This window comes from Penicillium waksmanii, assembly GCF_028829765.1.
Source record: "Penicillium waksmanii strain IBT 27052 chromosome Unknown utg000009l:1.0-4314994.0:1.0-4318279.0, whole genome shotgun sequence".
Classification (NCBI taxonomy): domain Eukaryota; kingdom Fungi; phylum Ascomycota; class Eurotiomycetes; order Eurotiales; family Aspergillaceae; genus Penicillium; species Penicillium waksmanii.
Genome location: NW_026643255.1, coordinates 619,977 through 641,492, shown reverse-complemented (window position 1 = coordinate 641,492; position 21,516 = coordinate 619,977). Strand labels below are relative to the sequence as shown.

At 49.0% G+C, this 21,516-nt stretch overlaps 8 protein-coding genes across 8 annotated transcripts; 3 read left to right on the top strand and 5 right to left on the bottom strand.

Annotated features, from left to right (window-relative positions):
* Positions 1 to 193: 193 nt before the first annotated feature.
* On the bottom strand, positions 194 to 5,586 carry N7481_010602 (uncharacterized protein; the record flags this gene model as incomplete). Its single annotated transcript, XM_057269821.1, has 16 exons — positions 194 to 499; positions 569 to 721; positions 794 to 979; positions 1,037 to 1,550; positions 1,609 to 2,009; positions 2,071 to 3,144; positions 3,203 to 3,385; positions 3,453 to 3,521; positions 3,571 to 3,640; positions 3,699 to 3,757; positions 3,806 to 4,478; positions 4,533 to 4,640; positions 4,710 to 4,978; positions 5,027 to 5,119; positions 5,183 to 5,396; positions 5,456 to 5,586. 16 exons carry the CDS (start codon positions 5,584 to 5,586, stop codon positions 194 to 196), a joined length of 4,503 nt encoding a protein of 1,500 aa, XP_057116995.1.
* Positions 5,587 to 6,137: 551 nt separating this feature from the next.
* On the top strand, positions 6,138 to 7,310 carry N7481_010601 (IGBP1/TAP42 family protein; the record flags this gene model as incomplete). Its single annotated transcript, XM_057269820.1, has 3 exons — positions 6,138 to 6,349; positions 6,403 to 6,679; positions 6,735 to 7,310. 3 exons carry the CDS (start codon positions 6,138 to 6,140, stop codon positions 7,308 to 7,310), a joined length of 1,065 nt encoding a protein of 354 aa, XP_057116994.1.
* Positions 7,311 to 7,612: 302 nt separating this feature from the next.
* N7481_010600 (Porphobilinogen deaminase) lies at positions 7,613 to 8,701 on the bottom strand (the record flags this gene model as incomplete). Its single annotated transcript, XM_057269819.1, has 2 exons — positions 7,613 to 8,361; positions 8,440 to 8,701. 2 exons carry the CDS (start codon positions 8,699 to 8,701, stop codon positions 7,613 to 7,615), a joined length of 1,011 nt encoding a protein of 336 aa, XP_057116993.1.
* Positions 8,702 to 9,326: 625 nt separating this feature from the next.
* Positions 9,327 to 12,237, top strand: N7481_010599 (putative LON domain serine protease; the record flags this gene model as incomplete). The annotated part of the gene is made up of 3 exons (XM_057269818.1): positions 9,327 to 9,789; positions 9,853 to 12,094; positions 12,150 to 12,237. The coding sequence occupies 3 exons, from the start codon at positions 9,327 to 9,329 to the stop codon at positions 12,235 to 12,237; spliced, it is 2,793 nt and encodes a 930-aa protein (XP_057116992.1).
* A 670-nt stretch (positions 12,238 to 12,907) lies between these two features.
* Positions 12,908 to 13,772, bottom strand: N7481_010598 (mitochondrial 54S ribosomal protein uL23m; the record flags this gene model as incomplete). The annotated part of the gene is made up of 3 exons (XM_057269817.1): positions 12,908 to 13,163; positions 13,265 to 13,552; positions 13,693 to 13,772. 3 exons carry the CDS (start codon positions 13,770 to 13,772, stop codon positions 12,908 to 12,910), a joined length of 624 nt encoding a protein of 207 aa, XP_057116991.1.
* A 433-nt stretch (positions 13,773 to 14,205) lies between these two features.
* On the bottom strand, positions 14,206 to 15,595 carry N7481_010597 (protein kinase RIO2; the record flags this gene model as incomplete). Its single annotated transcript, XM_057269816.1, has 3 exons — positions 14,206 to 15,233; positions 15,305 to 15,449; positions 15,533 to 15,595. The coding sequence occupies 3 exons, from the start codon at positions 15,593 to 15,595 to the stop codon at positions 14,206 to 14,208; spliced, it is 1,236 nt and encodes a 411-aa protein (XP_057116990.1).
* Positions 15,596 to 17,950: 2,355 nt separating this feature from the next.
* N7481_010596 (uncharacterized protein) lies at positions 17,951 to 18,241 on the bottom strand (the record flags this gene model as incomplete). Its single annotated transcript, XM_057269815.1, has 1 exon — positions 17,951 to 18,241. The coding sequence occupies one exon, from the start codon at positions 18,239 to 18,241 to the stop codon at positions 17,951 to 17,953; it is 291 nt and encodes a 96-aa protein (XP_057116989.1).
* Positions 18,242 to 19,851: 1,610 nt separating this feature from the next.
* Positions 19,852 to 21,227, top strand: N7481_010595 (uncharacterized protein; the record flags this gene model as incomplete). Its single annotated transcript, XM_057269814.1, has 3 exons — positions 19,852 to 19,909; positions 19,959 to 20,246; positions 20,605 to 21,227. The coding sequence occupies 3 exons, from the start codon at positions 19,852 to 19,854 to the stop codon at positions 21,225 to 21,227; spliced, it is 969 nt and encodes a 322-aa protein (XP_057116988.1).
* Positions 21,228 to 21,516: the final 289 nt, after the last annotated feature.

Below are 21,516 nucleotides of genomic sequence, written 5' to 3'. Positions count from 1 at the left end.
TTACTGGATTGGGATTAGGGGCCCACGCCTAACCATGTGACTGTGACGGCTGGCGCGCGGGTTCCTGACCCGCTTCCATTGTCTTGGTCTGGGGAATAGTATACAGTTACCACGCGTTGCGACTATGGTAGGGAAGGATTTCGTATTTCATTCTTTCATCTGGCCATCTACTCCGCTACTCTGTAGTCCCCTTTCATATGGCGGTTCCGATGTCCCCAGTCTTCACTCCTTGATCGTCAGATGACGGGCGACAGTCACAGCGAAATCTGAGACGAAAGTCGGTCGGCAACATGCCTCCAATCACCTCCAACGCTTTCTCACTGGCCCGGACTTTCGCATACCGAGTGGATGTTCCAATGTCTTCCGCAATTGACTCTCCATGAATCATGACTGCGGCAAGAATACGCGGTTTGTCTCCATCTCCACCAGGAAGCTCGCCGGCTTTGACACAGTAATTGGTGCATCCATATATCTCGGTCATCTGATTGAAAAAGTACGTCTGTGGTTTTCTTAGCTTATTTTTCAAGGTGATTTCAATGTAAATCGACATTTGATGTCTTGTACTCACCGTCGGATGCCGATTGGCAAATGTGTCATACAGCGACATATCCACGAAATATGGCTTGATGTGAGTTGCGAAAAAGTCCTCAACCACAGAATAGTCAAAGTCAGAGTCGACAAAGATGGCAGCAATGTATGCTTCGATCATATCTGGAAGACACTATAATCGCAAAATTGTCTGTCAGTTACGGCGTTTTGATGACATTGTTTCTTCTACCCCGGCAGAACACACCTTTGGAGAGTCCTTGGTGCTCAGCCAGTAGTCCATTGCGCCCTCGCTTTCATCTTCCGCTGTTTGGATGTCTTCGGCGTAGCTCGTGATGTTCGTCTGTATCGGGTTGCTGAAATGCTGAAGATGTCGGTGAAACCCCAATTTAGCCGCCAACGCTCCGAGAAATTTATTCGAAACCATAGCCATCTTTCAAATCACGTTAGCTAACACGAGGGCGCCCGTAAATCAGTTCAAGCCACCTACCTTGTGCTCGGTGAGCCACTGGGGATCTTTGTCCGGAAATCTCTCAAACAAGTGCTCAACGCACACCATATCCAAAAGAGCGTCCCCTATGAATTCTAGTCGCTGATAACAAGGCACCTTGGCGTATGCGAGTGGATAAGATGGGTGGGTGAAAGCAGATCGTAGCAGACGAGGATATTTGAACCTGTATCCCAGCTTCTCAAAGATCTTCTGAGACAGATCTTTTTCGAATCCATCACTATCTTTTATCTGGTATGCCGGCTTTGTGTAAGACAGACGATAGCCTTCCCAGCAAGTTGCTGAATGGCTTTCACTGCCCACGAAGACCGTGACTGCTTTGGTGGCCATGTCAAACCTGTTTTCCCCACCCCCCGAAAGCAATGAAGCTCCTATCAATGCCTCGCATACATCTGCGATTGTCTTTTCTCCAAGATTGTGGGAACTTTCTGTGACGAGATGCCTGATGTAGTCTCTGCCACGCAGAAGCTGAAGACCAGGAGGATACCAGTTATGTCTGCAGTATTTATTAGCCACTTCCTTTTCCATAAGCATAATTAATAATTACAACGTACCGAGAGAAGCCACGACTGCGAATATACTCGTAGAGACCGATTTTTGTGGCGACATTGAACATGTTTTTGTTGCAAATAAGGCACATTCGGTTGACATGGTAATCGTATTCATCATCATCGGGGTTTTGGCAGAAAAGCGCTATTGATGTTGCCATCTTGAGATAGCTATCTCCTAGAAACTCCAGTCGCTCGTAGTTCTTGCCCATTCCGCGCTGAATATGAACCTGCAAGGCTCGGTGGTCCTCGGTATTGTCTGAATCTTTGGTAAATGCTTCAAGTGCATAGTCCAGTCTCATGGAGAGCCCGATAAACTTGAAGCCCTCTTGGACGATCATGTAGGATTCAAGTCTCGTGATAATCGCCGGGATGGCTAGGCACGATATTGCAATTGATAAAGGAATCTGTGAAAGTGGTCAGCATATGTCAACACCCTCCATCATCAACTCAAACAGTGATATTCACCGGTGAGACCCTAATTGGCTGAACACAGATACAGCACTCCGCTCTTTCTGAATTCTCAGTTTCCGTCGCTGGGTCGAGAAAGTTTCTTCGGTACGAGATACATTCAGCCCGGAGCACCGGCTGGCTCCAATCACAATCGGCCAAAACTTTGACACGAGAGTTTTTGGAAAGGCTCATCGAGTAGCTCATGATGTTTTCCATCCATTTTCGACGGGGTGCCCATTCTGGAGGTGGGTCGGATGCGCGTAGGCCATACTCAATGGCAGTTGAGATATATCGCTTTCTCCCATCCCAAGGATCATAGATGAATTTGTTGCAGAGAGACTTCGGATTCATTTTCTTGGACCATGATATCTCAGGATTGTCATGAACAAATTGCAAAGTGTCCCAATCGATTATTTCCCGAGGGCTGGTTGTGGAGGTCCCATTCTTAGCTGTAGCCTTAGCTGGGGCAAACCAGTATGGAAATGTTTCTGAAACAGCCTCGAAGCTTTTGTGGAATAAATCGCTGAATATTGTAACCATAAAACCTGTCAACTGTTCCAATTCCTGAGAAGTGACCGAAAGAGTCGGTTCAAGGAAGATAGTGCGAACTTGAGTTTCTCTGTCATTCTCCAGGAAAACTGGGAAACTTGGGAACTCGGGAAGTTTTTCTCTTGTCAAAAGCATCAGGCTTCCATGTTCTCGTGCCAGTGGCATGAAGGGATTGAATTCAATGACTGTTCCGTAGAGTAACTCTGGGTTACTTTGCTTTTCCTGCGTCCAGATTGAGGGCTTGCAGCGCATCTTGTAGCTGTTTGTTTTCTTTGATATGATTGCCAGCCTCGCATTTCGCATTGCTGGGAGGCGTTTGTGATAGATCGAGCGAAAATGATCATCGAGAAGGTGGTTCTTCCGGAGAAGAAGGCAAAGGTCGAACGCAGCGGATTGCTTCGCTATAAGTTTTCTTGCCTCTGGCTTCCCAGTAACTCCTCTGATAGGTGACTTCTCAGGAAGGATGATTTCACACAGAAACTTTCTGTCGCTGGAAGTCACAAAGTAGGCAACATCCGTGGCAAGTTCGTTCTCGTATCGCTAATATTGATGGATGGGTTAATAATGAATCAAAATGACAGTGGGCGGATATTCTTACCAGAGAATGGGCAAAACGAGCCAGAACTTCGATAGCATAGGGATAAGTCAGCTTGGCACCAGAAGTAGATATTGTATAAGTCCGCTCTCCCTCTTGGGCTCGCATGGTCTTTTCAAGGATATCTTCGTTTCCATGTAGTAATCTGTCCTTGGGAAGTCTTTCAAAAAAGGATCGCATCAGAACCTAGGACGTTAAGGTTAAGCCAAAGTTCAAGTTCATTTGATTGGAGTGAGATGTATGATAGACCCACCTCTCCTTCCTTGACTTCTTGGAGGCGTTTTTGTTGCTCTTGATTTTCGTGTTCAAGCATGATGGCATACTAGGCATGTCAATAGTCTCTTCCATGCTTCAAACAACTAAATACGTACCGTTGAGTCGGCATGTCTGGCACGTCCTCTGCTTTGTATGTATTGAATCAATGTCTTGTAGAGATTGAATCTAGATTCTTATTAGTTGATGAAACATAATGCTAAGTTGACTCGCGAGGTGTGTTCACCTGACGACAAGATTGCAATCCGGAATATCGAGCCCCTCCTCAGCGACAGACGTTGCAAACTGGTCAAGTCAGAATATTTTGTCCTCTATGTTTTTAATCTTTCTTACAAGACAGTTTATCTCTCCTTGGCGAAATTTGATCAAGACAAGGAATTGGTCGCGAAGCGTGACAGTCCCAGTGATATCGTGGTTTCGAATTCCGACAAGTATTCCTGGTCGGAGGTTTGGAATTTTCATGACACTGCAGAGGTGCCCGAGGGATTTCGCTGTATTTCGCCTTCTTGTGAAGACGATACATTTTGTGTCTTTCGACCTGCCGAAGTGTTGGGACAATTTTCTCAGAAGAAGCTCAACTTTTGGGTTGATCTGACCCGGTTCCAGGGGGCTCTTGAATTTGTAATTTTTCACGATTTGTGCGGCCTCGTGGATCCTCTTCATATTTCTTTCAATGCCTTCAGTGGTTTCATCCTCCGAGCACGAATCCCTACCAATTTTAGCTTGAAGGCGAGGGATCACGTCCTGTGCCAGGGCGTATGTCCACACATAGTCCGCACACCATGCTCCCAATTCCGAAGTTGCTCTCCATGCAAATCGGAAAACAGGCTCGAGGACTTTTAGATCCCCGAATGTCTCTTTCAAAAGCCGGAATAAAGGGGTTGTGGTTGATTCGTTGAGCTTCGGGTAGGCCCAGAACTCTTCCTGCGGGCGGCTTACAGCGCGCAAGAGCGCCGTAAAATTCGTTGTCGTTGCTATTTTGCTGTCCATGAGGATCTCAAGCTCCCTTTATCAACAGTGAGTGATGGGCTTGGATCCTTTGTGTTGTACTCGAGCTTACCGTGCCGCGTCTACGATATTCCCTCTCGCATCGATGGGGGAGGCTGTCATTCCGAAAATTCTCGGACGTTCAGATAGCTCAGTCCTGATGTACGAATCCCTGATGATCCTTTCCGTGGGGTCAGTCATGTCTTCGAAATAATCTGAGAAAAAAAAATATCATATACATAGTACGAACCGTGCATAGGGATGGTCCTTCTTCGTGTGGTGGGCTTCATCGAAGATCATGAGGTTGATCTGTCTTATCTTCACGAATCCATTGAGAAGACATTTATGGAGAATGGCGGCTGTGCAAACTATAATCATGTTTTTATCGAATTGATTTTTCCACGTTTGCTCGTCCCAGTGGTCTACCCCCACGTTGCCGTAGAGGTGACCGACGCTCTGGTCGATATTGTTTCGCAACACGGTGGATTGTTGGAAAACAAGGGTCACGCTGTCAACCTTCTTTATTTTAACATACTATATCAATAAGATAACGGAGGAATTACTTACCAAGAAGAAGGCAATGCGAGGAGCTTTGCCATCGGCCCGATCGATCAGTTCGCGTTGCAGGATCTCTTTGAGAAGTAAAACCGCGATCAAAGTCTTTCCGGACCCTAGATTGGCATATATTTATTTAGATACGACTCTTCCATTCAGTCTCTTTACCATCCACTTGCCTGTATCCAGTACAGCGATGGTGTTTTGAAGCTTTGCCCGCTCGAACAGCTCGATCTGATACGCCCGAGGATCCAAGTGTCCTGGATTGGGATCATGTTTTGTGAGCAAGGATGAGATCGCGAGCTCAGAGTCTGGCCTATCTGTCGGGACTTGGGCCTTGGCTTCGATTGTTCTACCGGGGTCACGGGCATATTGGTTCAGCCTGTCAATTAGACTAGATTAGTACTACCGCGTCAAATCCGAAATGGCTGTGGGACCGACAAAGCTTGAAACTGAACATTCTGAACCTTTCGGCTCTCAGATGTAAGTTGAAGGGATCCTTGGTCATCTTCGCTTTCAGAATCGTCAGAGTGATGGGTATCTGGGCCAGTGGTATCGAGTGCTGGTGGCATGATAGTTGTTGGGTTGTGTATTCGGAGAAAAAGAAAGATTGGGGCTTCTGGTGATCAGAGTAGCATGAGACGGTCAGAGATGAAAGAGAGTGAATAGTTGCAAGGTGGTAGTAGTAGTAAGTACTGAGGCAGCTTCCACCTGCCCACTGGGACACTGGCAGCATTCATGGTCACGGGTCACTATATATACTGTAGTAGTATATTCTCCAGAAGGAAGGCACAGAGTACAAACGCCGGGTCTGCACCTTCCAAGGTTCCGGTTTGCCTCACTTTTCATTCGCTGACACCTCACTAGTACTACTAGTAGTACGTAGGGAGGTAGTAGCCACTGTATTTACTGCCCTAAAATATGAAGACAGCTTGTGAATTTCAAGTCAATCTTCAACACGTCTAACAGTTAAGTAGATTGCATACCTCCAACCTCCGAGGTCGGCTCCACCGTGTTCCTTATCGCTTATCGCCTCGCCAAAATTCAAGCTGGAACTGCGGGGCGATGCAGCGCGCGTTTACACTTAACCTCCACACAGCACCTGGCGCTCAAATAGACAATCATGGAGGAACCTCAGAGTCTTCGGTCTTTATTCACATCGGCAAAGGATGACAAGACATCCTTGGAATCCCGCGGAGATACCAACACAGAAACTTATCGTGACCTGGTCAATGCGACGATCACCAAATTCCGAGAATGCCAGCGACAAGTCGGTATCGTGTCGCTATTCAGTTCCAACGAATCGCTTGATGATCTGTCGACCGGAGATATCCAGTATGTACTCTCCCCAGTCAACCAGCACGATCCCTGGGCTAACCTCTGAGCAGATACATGACCCTCGAATATCACCTTGCTGAACTGACCCAACGCGCCGCCACATCCGATCGCGAAGCTGTTCTGCGCCAAGCTCTGGAGCAATATGAGAGATTTCTTACACGCCTGGATGAATACGAACTGCTGTCAGGAGGGGACAAGAGACTCTTTGTGCAATATATGGCCAATCCGACTACATTCACTCTAGCACCTACCAGTGATGCGGCTGCCAGACGAGACATTAAAGTGAGACGTTTCAGGGAAGAAAAGGAGCTAAAGCAAAAGCTGGAGGTAGGCATATTATTTTCCAAGGAGAATTTTTCTTGCTTGGCTAACAGATACACAGTATCTATCCCGCAATGAAGCAAGCCTACAAAGCGACGATGACGATACGCGGAGACTCTATCTGGCCGAACTTCAACTTTATACCCACCAGACATTCCAAGCACTGGACCTTTTGATGCAGGAGCTAGAGATGCTCTCGATGATGCGGAACGCACCGCCGCCTATTCAAGCACCGCCAGATGACCCGAGACAACGGAGTAGCCTAGGAGGAGCCAATTACTCAGACCGCGTGGACCCGTCCTTATCGCAATTGCTGAACGGCGGACGAAATGGCCCGATCCTCAACAACAGGGGAAAGCCAATGCAACCATTCACGCTGTTGGACCGTCGCCAACAACTCCAACAAGGAGTCTTCCGTTCAGGCCATAACCTTCCGACTATGACAATCGATGAGTACCTCGACGAGGAGAAGCGGAGAGGCAATGTTGTTCAAGGTGGAGAGCAATCTGGTATCATTGCGGAAATTGACCAGGATGATCATGACGCGGTGGATAAGGAGACGATGAAGGCCCGGAATTGGGATGAATATGTCGAAGCCAATCCCAAGGGATCGGGTAACACCCTGAACCGAGGCTAGGTGAAAGCTTGGGTCAACTATTTCAGTTGGATTGATAGACGCTCCAGGCCATTTAGAATATAATACCTATGCATGATCCATAAAATCTGGAAGATAATGACGAAGTATGCTACAAGGGCCATGTCATAAATCCGTTCCTATTCAATTGTAACTTAAACAGTTTGCCAGGATGTTGCCAAGAGGTAAAAAAGAGATCGGAGGTCTCGTTCACGTCGTTGCATTTTTTCACAGGGTATATGCAGATAGCCTAGTCTATAGGTCTATCGAATTTTGATTTTTGGTTTGTTTTTATTTCCCCTCGCTTAAGAGGAAACATTGTCCTTGACAAGCTTCTGGCGTTGGATTTCCTCGAGGATCGCCCCGGCGCCGTCGGCCACCAGGGCATTGGCCACAGTGATACCAAAAGCCTCCGCGCTCTCTGGTGAATTGACATCGCCATCCAATTCCACCTGGGCACATTGTTGGCCATCGACACTGACTACTACAGAGCGCATACGGAGTTTCTTCGATCCGTCAGAGCTCTGAACCCACTCGGATTCAACTCCGAGCGGGGCACTGCAGCCTCCCTCGAGGGTTCGCAGAAGATTGCGCTCTGCCAGGCAAGCAAATGTGGTCTCCTGGTGGCCAATCTGACGCAGCATCTCAAGCAAGGCTGTGTCATTCTTACGGACTTCAATGCCAAGAGCCCCTTGCCCAACAGCGTAAAGCATGCCGTTCTTCGAGTCGAGATATTGTGTAATACGGTCCTCCAGGTCTAGACGCAACAAGCCGGCGGCGGCAATGATGATACAGCTGTAGGGGCTGTCTTCGGCATCTAGCTTGGCTAGCCGGGTACCGATATTTCCACGAATGCTTTCGACTTTGAGTTGAGGGTATTTGCGGGCCAATTGAGCTGTTCGGCGGATCGAGGAAGTTCCGACTACGGAGCCTGCGGGGATCTCGTCCAGGCTCTTGAAGGACAGTCCTTGTTTCACGACAAGTACGTCCCGGTTATCTTCGCGGGGCATCATCGGGGCCAAGGTGCAGGTATCGGGGAGGAGGGTGGGGACATCTGCGCGCATAGTAAAACATCATGTGTGAGCTAATTGGATTTGACCCCGCCATTTGAGATAAGAAACAGATATCCTACCTTTCAGGGAGTGGACAATCAAGTCAACCTGGCCAGCAATCATCAACTCCTCCAGCTCTTCTGTCCAGAGATTCTTCGAAGCGAAATCCTTCAGGGCAATGGTGGTGTTGAGGTCGCCGGCGGTCTCCTTGGAGAAGATCTTGAATTCATAGTTGGGGTGTGAATTCTTCAACGCGGCGCATACCAATTCGGTTTGTTCGAGGGCAAGTTTGGACTTGCGGGTGCCAATGGTGAACGAAGTCTTGGAGGTGGGGGCGGCCATGGTGAGCGGGGGAGGCGAAGTGGAAGTACGATCACACGAGTTGCTGAGGAGAGAAGGGAAACAGGAACCGAGGGAAGACAGTCGATCTCCGGTAAGGCCGATCACGGGACTCCGTACGGTAGTTACATTACGGTAAGGTAACATATATAATTAATTACAATCAACAATCACACAAGGATGGGAAGAATTCCTGTTACCTTAAAGACATTGAGTATTAGGCATTTGTGTAAAGTGTGCCTGTGCCCTGACCTCTCACCTTAAATTCCCTCAGTACTGTACAGTTTCCCGCTGATCTGCAAACTAACGTACTTGTTACAGTAGGGAAAGGTAAGGTTGCCACTAACCTCGGCTTCGGGACGTGGAGATTACAAGACATGCGACGCTCCTCTTATCGCTTGCTCCCCCGGAATTGCGTCCATCATCTCCGGGGTTCCAGAACTTCTCCTCACTGTTTCCCCATCTCCCAATCTCCTCATCTCCCCCGCCCCCTGATCATCTCTCATCTTTCATCGCACCTGTTCCATACAGCTTACTTCTTCCAAACTCCCCCACTCTCTTCCATTATACTCACTGGACTCTATTGCCGCCATCTTGCTACTACCTGAATCCCTCGGCACAAACCAAAATGGGATCCAGTGGTAGAACTATCAAACTCCCCCTCGTTCCCTTAGCCAAGGGCTCCGTTCTTCTCCCTGGAGTGACACTTCGCATCCCGGTCTCCAATCGACCAGACTTGACTAATCTATTGTCGTCTCTGGTCGATCGTCCTTCGAAGCGCGATGGCAGCTCCATCACCTTCGGATGCATTCCGCTCAGCTCACCGTTCCTGAGTCGTGATGGCCAGCAGCTTCTTGAAGGTGATGAATCTGATGAGGTTCGAAGGGATGATTACGATTCCATTGATGCCGGCCAGGCGCGCAAGGACGACCTCTTTCGCTATGGTACCATGGGCAAGGTGATCGGGGTTCAGCGCCGCGCTTACGCCGAGCCTTTCCTTCTGGTCCAGGGCTCCCAACGGTTTACCGTCAAGAAGATCCTTAAGGACCGACCATTCTTTGAGGCGGAGGTGAATCTTCACGACGAGAGCAGTAAGTTTCCCGAGCGTCGCATGTGACCCAAGTTTCCCGGGCTAACATTCTGTTCGCTGCTAGCTTCATCTATACACGGGGACTCGGAAGCCGCCGAGCTCTTCCAGCAGCTTCGACAATTATCTCGCGAACTTCTCACTCTTCTGCGTCTCTCTTCCCTACTGTCATCTGCCTCGACCCGCCTGTCGCCGCTTGTTGCCCGAAAGTTTGAGCTGTACATATCGAAGACAGAGATTGGGCAAGCTGGAAAGTTGGCCGACTTCATGGCAGATGTATCTGATGGCAGCTTTGAAGAAAAGCTGCGAATCTTGTCTTCGTTCGATGTAAAGGAGCGACTGGAGCGGGTAGTTGAGATCCTGACCCGCCAGGCGCAACACATCAAGAGCAGTGTTAAGGTCACCTCTATTACAACGACGTCATTCCCTCCCAACTCAGAAATGAACCAAATCGACCCCCGTGAGCGTGAACTGCTAGCAAGACGGGCAATGGCCGGCCTCTCGGGCTTGAACCCACCTGGCACTGCGGGTGCCCGTGGCGGTGGCGACAACGAGGAGAAGGAGCCAAATGAAGTTGATGAGCTGCAGCAACGTATTAAGGATGCCGAACTTAGCCCTGAAGCCCAGAAGGTGGCCGACAAGGAGCTGAAGCGCTTGCGCAAGATGAACCCGGCCAACGCGGAATACGGCGTTTGCCGTACTTACCTCGAAAACCTGGCAGAAATCCCCTGGACCAAGGTGACTGCGGATCAACTAGGCCCTGATACACTGAAGAATGCGCGACAGCAGCTGGATGAGGATCACTACGGACTAGAGAGGATCAAGAAGCGACTATTGGAGTACCTCGCAGTCCTGCGCCTCAAGCAGTCCACCAATGAGGACGTCGAGCGTCAGATCACGGGTCTCTCCAGCGAATTGGATGCATCTTCAGCTGGAGATCTTGAGAAAGATGTTCCACTGCTCTCGGAGGCTGACAGGGTCGCATTGGAGGCCCGATTGGAGGTGCTCAAGTCTAAGCGTATGACTGATAAGTCACCAATTCTACTACTCGTTGGTCCTCCCGGAACAGGTAAAACCAGCCTGGCAAGATCGGTGGCCGCTTCGCTTGGTCGTAAGTTCCATCGGATTTCACTTGGTGGTGTTCGTGATGAGGCAGAAATTCGCGGCCACCGACGGACTTATGTTGCCGCCATGCCTGGTCTGGTCGTCAATGGCTTGAAGAAGGTCGGTGTCGCCAACCCAGTCTTCTTGCTTGACGAGATTGACAAGGTTGGAGGCGCTAACTTCCAAGGTGATCCCTCTGCGGCCATGCTTGAGGTTCTGGATCCTGAGCAAAATAACTCTTTCACTGACCACTATATCAACATTCCGATCGATCTCAGTAAGATTCTATTCATTGCTACTGCAAACTCACTGGAGACCATCCCGGCACCATTGCTGGACCGTATGGAAACCATCTCACTGTCTGGATATACTACCGTGGAGAAACGGCACATTGCCAAGCGGCACCTGATTCCCAAGCAGATCCGTTCCAATGGTCTGTCTCAGGGACAGGTCAATCTTTCTGACGAAGTCATTGACAAGACTATCACCTCTTACACCCGCGAATCTGGCGTGCGTAACTTGGAGCGTGAGATCGGATCTATCTGCCGTCACAAGGCTGTTCAATTTGCCGATGCTGGCGATGCCGATCGTCTGTCTGAATACAATCCTGTTGTCACAGTCGAAGATCTAGAGGATATCTTGGGAATTGAAAGATTCGAGGAGGAGATCGCTGAAAAGACTGGTCGACCTGGAGTGGTCACTGGCCTGGTTGCTTATTCCACAGGCGGACAGGGCAGTATCTTGTTCATCGAGGTCGCTGACATGCCCGGCAATGGCCGAGTCCAGCTCACTGGAAAGCTCGGTGATGTCCTTAAGGAGTCTGTTGAGGTTGCCCTCACCTGGGTCAAAGCCCATTCGTTCGAGCTGGGACTTACCCATGACCCTAATGAGGATGTTATGAAGAACCGCAGTCTACACGTTCACTGCCCATCTGGCGCCATTCCGAAGGATGGCCCTTCGGCTGGTCTGGCACACACCGTCGCGTTGATCTCTCTCTTCACCAACAAGGCCGTTCCACCTCAGATCGCCATGACCGGTGAGGTTTCGCTACGGGGCCGTGTCATGCCCGTCGGCGGAATTAAGGAGAAACTTATCGGCGCTCATCGCGCGGGTGTAAAGACTGTGCTACTGCCACATCCTAACCGTAAGGACGTCAAGGATGTCCCCAAGGAGGTGACCGACGGTCTAGAAATTATCTATGTCCAGTAAGTCATGTTGAGAACCCCCAATGTTTTACTATTTTCTAACTTCCATCCGCAGGCATATCTGGGAAGCACTCCGCCAAATCTGGCCGGACGCTCACTGGCCTGGCCAGCACCACATGAACTTCGTCGAGAGCCGGCTGTAGTACCCGCCAGCATGCAAATCTCTGGATTTGTTTTCATCTGTCTTTTTTCCCCATCCTTTTCACCTCTTCTTAATCTTTATCATTATCTGACTGCCCCCAAGCCACTCTCGACTCCAGCTTTTTTGCATAGCGTGATTTTGGCCACACTGGCTCCTGCGTTTGTAATTAATTCTTCTGTCTTTTCATGCCATGCAGTTATGCCAGTCAAGATCTCCTTTGTCCATATTATTGAATACCGCAAATAACATTATTAGAACTTGACACTGTCTGATCCAAAGAGCAGACCATACACTGCCAAGAGCGACCATCCTGGGGTCTCCAGGGCTCTGTAGCCGTTACAAGCTTGAAAAACTGGTAATTTAATAAGTCAGCAGTAGCTACTAGTTCGTAGCTACTAATTAACCTTGAGAGTTAAGCCCTCGCCCGCGGAACATCTTATTAGACCTCGGAAAATGGCTGTTGTTACCTAGTTCTGTAAAGTTTCAGGTCTATCAATCGCGAGCTGTCTATGCACGCTCATGTGACTTCTCCCCACTGGCCAGACACTGTATAAGACATCCAGATATTTATTATCTGATATTCAACAATATAATACAAAGGCCCAATAGCAAGATGGAAGGAGTACAACACACTAACACCGATATTCCAGGGAAAAGCCCTTTCTCCCCGATCATGGTGTCTTCTTCATCCACGATGGAGCAGCAACGTTGCTGCCCTTGGCCATCTCCTTATGCGCGAAGTTGAGACCCAAGGCCTTCCAGGTTGGTCGCCACGTTTCCTTATCCGCCTTCAACTCCTTAGCCTGTTCCTTAAACGCCTTCCGCAGATCTTTATCCGGCTTCTCGGCCCCGTTGGGCTTCTGGACGTTGTCCTTGCGCACCTTTTGCTGGTGTTTCTCGGTAGCGTCCCAGGAATCCTTCTCCCAGCTGTAGATCGCGGAAATGCATTAGTAACGAGACGACAACATATATGGATCGGAAGTTCCACCACATCCAAGTTGGCATTGGGGAAGGGTGTTGTTACGTACCGGGTGAAGTCTGTCGGCTCCTCGGGCCAGATGAAGGGCTCGCGCAGTTCGACGGTCATGCGCTTGATGGATTGGGGTCGTCGCCAGGCGCCAAAGTTCCGTTGGTCGCGGTCGATACGGGTGATAGGTTGCTGCTCGATGTAACTGCGGACGCTCACAACGCCAACGCCGTACACACGCTCGAGGTAGTCGCGGATATCGAGCTTGTTGAAGTTGAGCGGGACGCGGAATTGGGCATAGCGCGGGGAGAGGAAAGGAGTTCGGACGAGGGCGATTGTGAATTCGGGACTGCATGAAGAATCAGATTAGCATACTTTTTCATCTCTATGTCGTGGTGCTGAAGATCTGTGAAAGACTCCTCATGTATCATGTCTCTACCGCGAGAGGATAGAAATTTGACCAGTGGGCGTTCTGCGATGGTGACTTACAGGAAGACCTGCTTCCGCTGGTTCAGGGGCAGGAAGCTGCTTGAGCCCAGCTTGGGTATGCCAATTGCCTTGCGCACCATTGTGGATTGGATGGTTGTTGAAGTGTCAGAGCGACTTGCCGCAGGCGATCTTTTGCTGCGCTGAGGAGGAACTGCGTGGGTGGCCGCACCGCCCGCCGTAGAGCAAACATACACTCCAACCAAACTATCCAGCTAGGTGTGTTAAAGTAGACAAGTTATTGATTTATGGTGAGTACAGAAAGTCAAAAACCACCGTGTAAATACGACAAGGCAGTGCCATTCATACTATACATAATCGCCAATATCGTGCAGGGACTTTTCCATCTACTAGTACCTTCCATCTACTAACTAATACTAGGCCAACCGTCATTGTAGTACAGAGTAGACGTAACTAGGATACTAGCATAATATGTCCTTAATTTTCAGAGATGCAAATGCCTAATTTACAGTAAAATTCATAACTCGTGGTAATTATTGCATATTCCGTCGCTTTTTATTGCCCCGATGACCCCGAGACCTGCAACCCTTCCAAGCGCTTGGAACTTTCCTCCACCTCGGCACTGACTTGATCTGACTGTGCATTCTCGGGACTCTCCTCAACTTCTGAACCCGACTGCTCCTCTTCATCCTCATCCTCATCTTCATCTTCGCCTTCAGAGTCTTCGGCATCCCCATTGGCGCCAACGTCCTGCATATACTTCTCAAGCTCACGGGCCATCTTTCGCGAGAAGCCAGAGGCCTCGACCTCTACATCCAGGCGCTTGCCAGGATTCTTAATAAAGTTCTTTCTTGCGTCTTTGAAGAATGGTCCTGGCACATCGCTCTCGAAGTGGAACTTCCGCTTGAAATAGCGCTTGATGCAGTTGACATCGCGGTCAAAGTACATTTCGGCATTAGCATGGTCAATGGACACCATCTGCGGGAAATCGATAATAACTGGTTCGAGTCGCATATTTTCTTCCGTGGCCGGTTCCGAGTCATCAAGTGTCTTGCCTTCGGCGTTGGGGATCGGAATCTCCTTGATCAGAATGTTGAATTCGTTAAAGTCACCGTGAATCAAACCAAAGCGCGCCAGTTCCAGAATGATATCCATCAACTCTGAGTATAATGATGCTGGGTTGGGCACTTCGGCAATTTGACGGAGAGGGAAAGCGTCGATCAAACTCATGATAATAGTGTGGCGATTCTGGGCAATAGGCTCGGGCACCGAGAATCCGTTTTCCCGAAGTGCTTTCATGAAGGCAAACTCCTTCATCGCGGCCAGCCGCGACATATACATCCAGGACCCGGTGTTGCGGTGTCGAAGGTAGTCTCGGTTGGTCTTCACGGTTCGGAACGAGATACGACCGAGACGGTGGATCTTGAGGATTCGCTGCGATCCGCTCTCATGTGCGACGACGACAATGTCCGATTCCTTGCCAACGCCAATTTGGTTTCCAACGGAGTACACCACTTTTTGCTTCTGATGCGCGTTTAGAGCCAAGTAGTCGAGTCCTCCGTATGTGAGTCGATAGCCATCATCTGTCAACGGTAAGAGATATTAGCAATTGAGGATTGAGGGCGTGGACTAGCGAAGGGAAGAGTGACCGTACATTTCGCATTTTTCACCTTGGCGATCAGGTTCGTTTTGGCGAGGTTCGAGATGGAGCGATGCACGCCACTGCCGCCCCGAAGGCCAGACAGTTGAGAGATCAAAGGCGTCGGTACAACCTCGTGGTTCCGACTTCCGGCTTCCACCTATTGCACAAGAAACGTGTTAGCTGTGAAGGTGGTAAAGCAGAGGGGCGCGGGCATGGCGGGGTGGAGGGGGCGATAAGTACTCCTTGAAGGACGCGGAAATCCTCAGAGGTGAGGTAGCGAATCATCTTTGCGTCGAGTTTCATCTTGGGCGGTTATGAGGCTGATCTCAGCCTCGAAACTCAGTATAAAAATTGAAACAAATGCGTCGGTCGGGACTTTGGATCATCAACTTGAACCTTGACGGACGCGATGCGGAGACCAAAAAAAAAGATAAGCTCGTAGCCCTAAACCCTATTTCCCTTTCGGGCGACCATTGGGGACCTTGATTGAGCCTCACGGAAATGCCGATCCTCTACGGAGTACTCCCGCTTGATTAAGTATACTCGTATGGGCACAAGGACATGGCATTAATAATTGAATTGAATTTAATTTAATTAGTCGTTTGAATCCTTTGGAATAGAGAGATTCCCCCATATCTCTACCTTCTAGTATCCACCAGTACTATCTTTGCGTCTCGGGATTCCGCCGACTCTCCCGCGGGTAATTGAATAGAAAACCCCGTAAAATATTAAGAGTTCATTTGGGGATAAATTGAAAGAGTGTTCACAGTATAGTTTGCGTTACAGCAGCAGAAGGGATGTTCATTGAGCTACCGGTGGCTACTACTTTGAGAACTAAGCGTTCACCATTTTCAGAAAATGAGTCGCAATGTCGCATTTAACAGCATGGTCATTCCATTGAATATTTCTTTCTTTTCCTTGGGAGATAGTCTGAAGCATCGAGAGCGAACACAACAAAAGCATTCGATCGTGCAATGACCCACGCCCTGTTTGTAAGATTGTGTAGCGCGCCGTGCACAACAATCGCAACCACGGCTGCAACATCCATCTCGACCCGCGCAGTCTGTCACTAGCTCCTTTCGCATGAACCATTTGGGATCTTTTCGAATGAAGTCGTAGGCCTGTTTAACTTGAGCTGGAAGCATGGTCTCTGCTTCATATAATTTGCGGGATAGATGACTGTGTCGATATTTGGCATCGTCAAGTATATGCTGCAACGCTTCGATGCCTTTCTGGTTGGGCTTGGTGACTTGTGGGCGGGGATTCTTCGGAGACACCGAACTCGGGATAGTCTTAATCCCGCATGGCAATGGATACGTGATGAATTGTGAAGCAAAGGTGCTCAGTCACAGTAATTGACTTAGACCTCGCCAACATCCGTTGGCCACTCTTCATCCTCTTCATCTTTGATTCTTCTTTCGATCCTCTTCTGTTCTTGGATATTCATGCGGAGATTGTATTCATCGAGGAGAAGTCCAAAAAAAATACCCGATCGTACTTGCGAAGAAATGGGATGTTGCCATAATGTAGTCTGTTATCACCACGCAGGCCGTACTTTCTAACGGTATGAAATCGCCGATGCCACAAGGCCCCATGGCCAGTGACTGTTTCTTCCAGTCTCATTTCGAAAGAAGGCGAGATTGAAGGAAAGATGTTGCAACGAGGCTCGTTTGGTTGTATTAGTGCTTTCGGGTCTAAGGTATGTCGAAGAGATTGGAATTATTCTTGATGGGTGATTGCACCTTGAGTCAGAACCGAAAGTAAATCGCGATCCTCGGCCAGTCCGAAAAGGAAATGGAAAAGGAAAAGGAAACCCAACGAGTAATCATTACGTAGTAGTAGTCGAGATAGGATTACAGCTTGTTTCAAATCTCACGTCGTCAAAGACCGCAAGAGTAATGTACTACTAGCAAGCACCAGACAGCAAGATGAGGTAGGAAAGGTGATATATGAGTTGGACCCCAGGATGTTGTTTGTATAATCCGAGTCGCCAATATATTTCAAAGATGCATGCTGATCCCCCGGGGCCGCCGGCATGGCCATCATTGCGCGAGGTAGACCCGAGTACCCGGTTTGTACGCTTTATAGGTACTGAGAAGATCTAAAGTCAAAGGATTGGTTTGCGATATCTTTTTTTGAGTAGCGGTATTTAGCGGTATTCAAACAAACATTTCCCTTCCTGTCGAGAAAGCAGGAGGGGGGCTGCTGATACTCTTTATAGTTCAGAATACCGTCTCGGATGGCAACCCATACTAGTATATGCCTAGAATGGGGCACCCAGAAGGGTAGATGGCTTCACTTCTTGAGCTTGAGCGCCTAATTGATTTATTCCGTTTCACACATTCCGTTCCTCTCTCTTCTCAGAAGCGCGCGGCGCCATCTAGTTCGTCAACCGGAAGGAGATGAGCCGTATTTGTTTCTGTTTCACTTCAAGTGAACACTCTCTTATACGATACTACACGAGTATAACACCAGGTCAGCAATCAACCAAATGATATTATTGAGCTCATATTAGCTTCACCCTAAAGCTACTAGTCACCGGCCCTGTGTAGAAGGGTGAGCTCGTCGCCGGTGCTAACTAACTATATAATTAGAAGTACAAGTCAGCGGGAAAACCAAGACCCCGAACATGCAAACAAAAACCAAAACGTCAGGCATTTAACACGACTTCAGTACGGACTCCCAAGCACGCTGCAGAAACCCACCAGAAGTGATGTCGCCCTCATCACCGTGATCTGACTGTAGAGGGGAGGGGGATGAAGGGAAGGGAAGCACAGGTGCAAGCAAACGGTGATAAAGACGGTGTTCTTGAAGAAGATTTCCAACGGCCTCATTCTCCTCATCCCTGATCTTTTTCTTCGCTGCCACCAAATACCGCCGCAAAGCATGAAAGCCACGAACAATCCAAAATGCCGTCCCAAAAATACCGATGCCGCCAGTAACAGCCATGACAATTTGAAAACGGACCAAGACATGATGAGTGCAGTGTATAACAGGGGGGAGGGCAGGGAAATGGGTTCTGGAGAGAAAAAGAGAAGAAGAGAGAGAAGGGAAAAAAGAAATCCAGAAAATCCAAGATGGCTGTCAACAGACATCCTAGGGAAGGTGCGCTGTGGTGCTGAATAGTTGCTGAGGATACCCAGACACTTGGGCCTTGGTCCTTGAGGGGTGGAAAGTGCGCGGGTAGTTCGTGATAGAGCTTGATTGAGATACCTTCAAGTTGAATCTGACCGCTGCTGCTGCTGCACAGACTTGGAGTTAGAAACGCACTGAGACAATTGAATTTACATTAAATGATTATCTCCGAGGTTCTCAGAGATTATGGTCGTATACATCGTTTAAAAAAAGTAGTGGCTGGATGGGTCGTGATGCAAATTCTGTACTATGCGTAAGACCTTGGGTTGAATAGAAACCATGCATCTCTCCGGGACAACTTGAGTATAACGCCGAATGCCTGCCCAGCGTCACTTTCAAGCCGAGTGCGAATGCAGCGATTGGGGCTAAATATCACTTATTAGCAAGAGTCAGCGGCCTGTAAAATCCATATCCGCAGGTATGAACACATAAAGATCCACGGCAGAGCGCAAGGGATTCAGATAGATCCTATTAGAAGCACATACTTAAGCTATTAGGGTTGGATATCCTACAGGCCCTTTGCTGCTCGTTTTGAGATCCATAAGTGATTAAGGCTCTTGGCGCTAAATCATATGCTAGTGGAAGGGACGAAGCTAGGCGATGTTGGGAAAAGCAAGAATTGGGTAAACTGACAAATAGGCTGATCAGAATACAGAGGACCATCTGGGAATTGGGACTCCAAGAAATGGTCAGCCTTCAAGTTCATGATAAAATTGGATAATCTTGACAACCTTGGAACTTGACCTTATCACCACAATGCCCATTCAAAATCCCGCCTACAATCGGAAGGTCAGTCTTCAAGTTCCATCGTGCCATATATATATGAAGTAGAATTAACAGAACTTCCAGTATGATTTCAATATTTATTGGGAAGGTTGAAGCATGCCCGGGCGGTTGTCGGGAACCCGAACGCTGGTTTCTCAAAGCCCCAGGGTACATACTGCTGACATGCAGCATCGCCCTTCGCGTCAGCCCATAAGCCCTAAAAACACTCGAGTGCTGCACTAGCCATCTTGGCATCCAGACCCTTAATTGCTACTTGCGGCAACAAGTCCGTTACGTTTGATGAATCTCGACCGGAGAATAGATCAAAGTGGGTTGATGCTAAGGCTGGTGCCGAAGAGCCCCGCATCAACACGAGGAATGCATAAGGCACAGCCACATCGACAGGGTACTCTCAAACATGTCCTCTGAACACTGGACCCTGATGCACGATGCTAGCTAATGTCTCACTTAGAAGCCAACCCGAAGCTCTGCCAAGGTGTGATTCTCCAGTATATCTGCAGGTATCTGCAGGTGGTGGAGTATGCAAAGGAAACCTGATCTAGGACACGCGATCTGGATCTCCCCCGAAGACTCGAAGATACTATAAAAGCCCACCGGACTCGGAAGTTTGTTCTGGGCCCGGCTACTCGCAAACAAGTATGTTGTCAAACTTGTTCTTCACAATTCTCTTTGGCCTGGCGGCTGGCCAGGAAGAAGGTAAGTTGATATCCGAGGATTTCTGGACTTCAAATTAACACGGGAAAAGCAACCACTAGTGAGCAATGGCTCATTACCCTCAATACATCGATTTTCTGGCCTACGGCCACTAATTACTACTATGGGCCTACTACCGGTCCAGAAGCGTCTGCAGTCTCTTGCAACGCTGAATGGGTCGAATACGCTGGTCGGTCTGAGGGTCTGTGGTCTCTAGGTCCAACTGCCACAAGCATCTCGCTCGGTTCCTACGCTACGAGCGAGGGCGCCTGTCGCACCTATGTATCACCAGAGGCGTGGTCGGATACCCATACGGGTCCTCTCACCACCCTTTGTGATGGTATTCCGCGTGCCCTAGGCCCCCCGTGAAACAGCCACTCAATATTACCCCGGAACTGGTCCCTGCATAACGGGATATACAACCTACACTAATACGGAGACGCTTTATCGAGAGCCATCCCCGGTTCCAGATTGCGCTCTCGAAACAAGTGACTGTATCCCGATCTGGCAAACATATTCTAGTTTGTCAAGCTCCTGGAGCGACTCAATCATTACCTCTATGCCTGGCGATACTAATAGTCCTATTCGCCCTGCGGACTGTCCCCAGACTAATCGCGAGTACCCAGAAGAGAATCCTTGCTCAAACTGTCACTTCCTGCCAGATTCCGCGACCCTATTCTACTGGCCCATTTCTACAGCCGATGGCGATCTCTGTCTGCAGAACGGAACGACCGTCCCCGCGTCAGGACTGAGCACAGCTATAGTTAATGGCGCCACTTTCACATCGCCCTCAATCTACGTCTCCTTTACATCTATATACGCCTGGAGCAACCGGCGTGGCCATGCGGGGTTTCAATGCGGCGTCGACCACAGCGATGTTATTATCTCGGTAAATCCAGAGACCGTCTCCTCCGTACGCAACCATCGAAACGCCAGATATCCGATTATTGGAACAGCCTATCCATTCAATTTCGCCGAGTTCACGCCACAAGAAATCGGGAATTATACACAATCGTTAATCCCATGGCCACAGTTCCGCGGTGGCGAGCAGTGCCCGTTGGGGGATAGCAACACCTGCAGTATTATACGTGACGATTATAGTCCTTGGCTGCTGCTCCCGGAAGAGATTCGCGGAGTAGACCCCGGTTGGACAGTGTGTGATAACGACTGGTATATTCCGCCCGTGACCATGGTTGCACTTGATCGCGAGACGATCACAGTTACATCGACGCCTGAACCGACCGCCGAAGTATTTGCGGCGGCCATGGCCAAGAACGCATTGGCAGCGTCGACACCGCAGGCCACCACAAGGGGATGGTAGCCTTGGAAACTACAACTAAGGTGGAGGTCCTTGAGAACGGATGAAACCAGGCATCCATGGATGCTACTACTAGCTACAATTGATAAGCGAAGGAAAAGGAGATAAAATCATGGGCACTCCGTGAACTAAAAATATCGAAGCAGTCCATTCCAAATAAATCTACCTGTTCGAAGAGCATCACCGGGTCTAGTATCAGATGAGCGACACTAGACCAGCTTTAAGCTCAATGACGAAAGTTGTAGTCTACCATACATAAGATGTCCGGAATCCCGAACGCGGCCTAATTTCC